We start from the raw sequence: 4,012 nt of genomic DNA on the forward strand, positions 1-4,012 counted from the left end.
TTGTGCCGAATTTATTTCTTGTTATTTTGTTGAATATACAACTCCTGACACATATTTTGGTGATTCATTCCTCGTGGGATCGATATCCATACTTGTGTACACTTCATTACTTGTTAGCGACACGTGCACTTGCGAGCATAATTATCACGCAATAAGTTTTTGGCGCCGTTGCCGGGGAATTGAAATCATTAAAATATTTGCAGGAGTTAATTTGTTTTACATTTGTTTACTTTTTAATCTCATTCATTTGGTTCTTAATTCCTCCGGTTACTAAGTTGCTTGCATGAATCCACTGCAAGACTTGGGGTTGCTGCCTATAGAAACTGAAATAGAAAGAACATTCCGAGCTAGGAGAAGGGAGCAACAAGGCTTAGCAGGAGTGAGAGACATGGCAGAAGGGGCAGTAGGAAACAACGGGTAGCAACCAATTGCCAACAACCCTGTTCCACAACCAGAGCCTATTGATGATAGAAACAGGGCCATTCGAGACTATGCAGTGCCCATTTTGCATGGACTTAACCCGTGCATAGTGAGACCAGCAATTCTGGCACCTCATTTTGAGCTGAAACCCGTGATGTTCCAAATGCTCCAGACCATGGGGCAATTCAGTAGCATGGCAACTGAAGATCCTCACATCCATCTCAGACAATTTATAGAGGTGAGCGATGCTTTTAAGCTACCGGGGGTAACCAAAGATACATTGAGGTTGAAGCTATTCCCTTATTCCTTGAGGGATAAGGCGCGAGTGTGGCTGAACTCTTTGCTTCCGGATTCAGTGGCATCTTGGGATGAATTGGCAGAAAAGTTTCTCATGAAATACTTCCCTCCAACCAAGAATGCCAAGTTAAGGAATGACATAACCTTGTTCCAACAAGCAGATGGGGAGTCATTGTATGAAGCGTGGGATAGATTTAAGGAACTACTACGGAAGTGCCCTCATCATGGGATCCCCCACTGGATTCAAATGGAGACATTCTATAATGGTCTCAATGGGCAAACACGAACTATAGTGGATGCTGCAGCAGGTGGAGCCATTTTGGCCAAATCTTATAATGATGCATATGAGATTTTAGAGAGGATGGCAAACAACAACTATCAATGGCCAACCGAGAGGCATAATGCAAGGAAGGCCACTGGAATTCACGAGGTTGACGCCATCACTGCACTCTCAGCACAAATGTCTGGTAAAGGCGTTGAACAATCCGGCAGGGGTAAATGCAGTGCAAACTGCTGGTTTTTCGTGTGTTTATTGTGGAGATAGCCACCAATATGAAGATTGCCCATCCAACCCCGCCTATGCATGTTATGTTGCTAATTTCAACACGGGTAATCATCACTATTCAAATCCTCATAACCAAGGGATGAGGCAACATCCAAACTTATCATGGAGCAATCTGGGAGCAAGTACCAGTCAACCCAATGCCTACCACAAAAACACCTACCCACCCAGATATCCACCGCAACAACAAAGAACTCAAGCCGTGGAACAATCTAGCTCTTTGGAGAGCTTGTTAAAAGAGTTTATTTCAAGGAGTGAAGCCAAAATCCAGAGCCATGATGCAGCACTGCGGAATTTAGAAAATCAAGTTGGACATATCTCAAACTCTCTGAACAACAGGCCCCAAGGTTCTCTCTCAAGCAATACCAAAGATCCACGAAGAGATGGGAAAGAACACTGCAAAGCTATTACACTAAGGTGTGGAAAGGAGTTGGAATCAAAAGCAAAACCTATGGCTGCTCGCACAGAGCCCACTTCAATCCAAGGGGGAGAGAAGAAAACATTGCCGCAAGAAGAACAGCCCAGGAGTAAGTAACTGGACTCTGATGTTCAGAATGCTGCAGCATTACCGCAGCACTCAGGAGCAACCAACACCAACAACTCTAGTGGCAGCCGACCACCTCTGCCATTCCCACAACGTTTCCAAAAATAGCAACAAGATGGGCAGTTCTGCAAGTTTTTAGATGTTTTGAAGCAGCTACACATCAACATACCATTAGTTGAGGCCCTAGAAAAGATGCCAAACTATGCCAAGTTCATGAAAGACTTGGTCACTAAAAAACGCCGGTTTGGAGAATTCGAAACAGTGGCTTTGACAGAGGAATGCAGCGCCATATTGCAAAATAAGCTCCCTCCCAAGCTGAAGGATCCGGGAAGTTTCACTATCCCATGTTCAATTGGAAACCAATATTTTGGTAAGGCTTTATGTGATTTGGGAGCTAGTATAAATTTGATGCCGATGTCCATTTTCAAGAAGTTGGGAATCGGGGAAGCATGGCCTACCACAGTGTCTTTGCAGCTCGCAGACAGATCTATTGCACTTCCCGAATGAAAGATTGAGGATGTACTAGTAAAGGTGGACACGTTCATTTTTCCTGCCGACTTTATTATTCTTGATTATGAAGCAGACATAGAAGTGCCTATAATTTTGGGAAGGCCATTTCTTGCTACAGGCCGCACCCTAATGGATGTGCAAAAAGGTGAGCTAACCATGCGAGTGCAGGATGAGCATGTGACATTTAATGTATTTAAGGCAATGGAGTTTCCAACTGAGGTGGAGGAATGTTCTGCAATATCAGTCATTAACTCTTTGGTGGCTAAAGAGCTTGAGAGTAGCAGCCATTCAGACTTGTTGCAGCTATCCTTATCATTAGATTTGGACGAGGCTGAAGATGAACCTATGGAGCAGTTAGCTTGGTTAGGTACCAAAACAATAGCACAAGGATCTATAAGGAAATTTGAGGCGCAAGAGTCGTCAGAGGAGGATGAAAGAAAACAAGAAATCATTGACTTGAGCTCGTCAATCCCTCTAACATCCATACCGCCATTTGACCCATTTTGGCCATCATCATCACCGCCACCATACTGCATTCTTTATGAGCTCGAACCAAAAATGAAGTTCTCCAATTAAGCCCATCACCTTCCGAAGCCAAATCTTGTTGATGCAACGTGCCTAAATTGTAAAAATCATACCAAGCTTGAGGGCATCACAATCAAAGGCCCATTGGTAGTGTTGTATGACACTTACTATGGGCGGGTGCCACTCTTTACTGAGTGCCTCTCTAAACATCCATCACTCTGCAAGAGGCTTAATTCTTAAACTAGGGAGGTAGTCAGGCTGATGACTCAAAAACAAGCGCTTATGGGAGGCAACCCATTGTTTGTTCCTTTGTTTTTGTTTTATTTTGCTATTCTGCATTTATATTTTAATTGGGAGTGTAATTCATTGGTTGGCAGGATCAAAAGGAGCCAATCCGTTGCAGATAGCAGAGAAAAAAAAATTTTGCATTAGCCCAGAATGCCATGACAAAATGTTGCAGCATTCTGGGCAGCATTCAAAAAAAAAAAAAAAAAAACGACAATGAGTTTAGCATGTTTCTAAAACCCTAATTCACCCGTATTTATACACTCTCACTTCTTCTTCGAAGACCACACTCATACTCTCACTCTTGCCATTTTTCTTTTTTTCCTCCATTCTCGCCAAGATTTCAAGCTTGCATCCTCTCACCCGCGGCATTCTCTCAAATAGCTAATCTCATCCATCTTCGTTACGTGATACAGCGCGAGTTTGGGGGAGCAGCCAGCCGCCAGCACAGAGGAGATCGCCATTGAGGAAGGAAAGTGAGTGGGAAATTTTGTTTTAGAGGGTAGTTAGAGCAGATAAGGGAGTACAGGCATCAAAATGCCATTCAAGAGCAAGGCGCGCAAGGGAAAGGGAGTGCAGATTATAATAGATTCAAACAGTTCTGAATCGGAGCAGGCCACAGAGAATGCTGAAGTAAAAAAATTTGCGTCCCCAGAGGCAGAGCAGCGTTTCGACGCGTGCATGAATAAGCGTGCATTGCATATGGAAAGAGGTTTTGTGTACAGAAGGGGTCGGCCTTCAGGCTACCCCAGCTTTATCCATTCAGTTATCGCCGCGCACACATGGCATTCATTCTGCCATAACCCGCCTGCGGCAACGGTGCAGCTGGTACGCAAATTCTACGCCAACTACGATGCTGCAGAGCCTGA

General features: G+C 44.1%; 1 protein-coding gene and 1 non-coding gene across 2 annotated transcripts; one reads left to right on the forward strand and one right to left on the reverse strand.

Annotated features, from left to right (window-relative positions):
• The first annotated feature begins 595 nt into the window (after positions 1–595).
• LOC112092710 lies at positions 596–2,330 on the forward strand. Its single transcript, XM_024169539.1, has 3 exons — positions 596–1,211; positions 1,258–1,806; positions 1,963–2,330. Exons 1-3 carry the CDS (start codon positions 596–598, stop codon positions 2,328–2,330), a joined length of 1,533 nt encoding a protein of 510 aa, XP_024025307.1.
• Positions 842–948, reverse strand: LOC112092711. The gene has a single exon (XR_002902713.1). It is a non-coding gene; the product is annotated as a small nucleolar RNA R71 (small nucleolar RNA).
• Positions 2,331–4,012: the final 1,682 nt, after the last annotated feature.

This window comes from Morus notabilis, unplaced genomic scaffold, assembly GCF_000414095.1.
Source record: "Morus notabilis unplaced genomic scaffold, ASM41409v2 Scaffold221, whole genome shotgun sequence".
NCBI classification, from domain to species: domain Eukaryota; kingdom Viridiplantae; phylum Streptophyta; class Magnoliopsida; order Rosales; family Moraceae; genus Morus; species Morus notabilis.

Coding starts and splice junctions, on each gene's coding strand:
- LOC112092710 (XM_024169539.1), top strand. CDS start 596: ATGGGGCAATTCAGTAGCATGGCAACTGAAGATCCTCACATCCATCTC. Junction 1,212..1,257: donor CGTTGAACAATCCGGCAGGG/GTAAATGCAGTG, acceptor TTTATTGTGGAG/ATAGCCACCAATATGAAGAT. Junction 1,807..1,962: donor GCAAGAAGAACAGCCCAGGA/GTAAGTAACTGG, acceptor GCAAGTTTTTAG/ATGTTTTGAAGCAGCTACAC.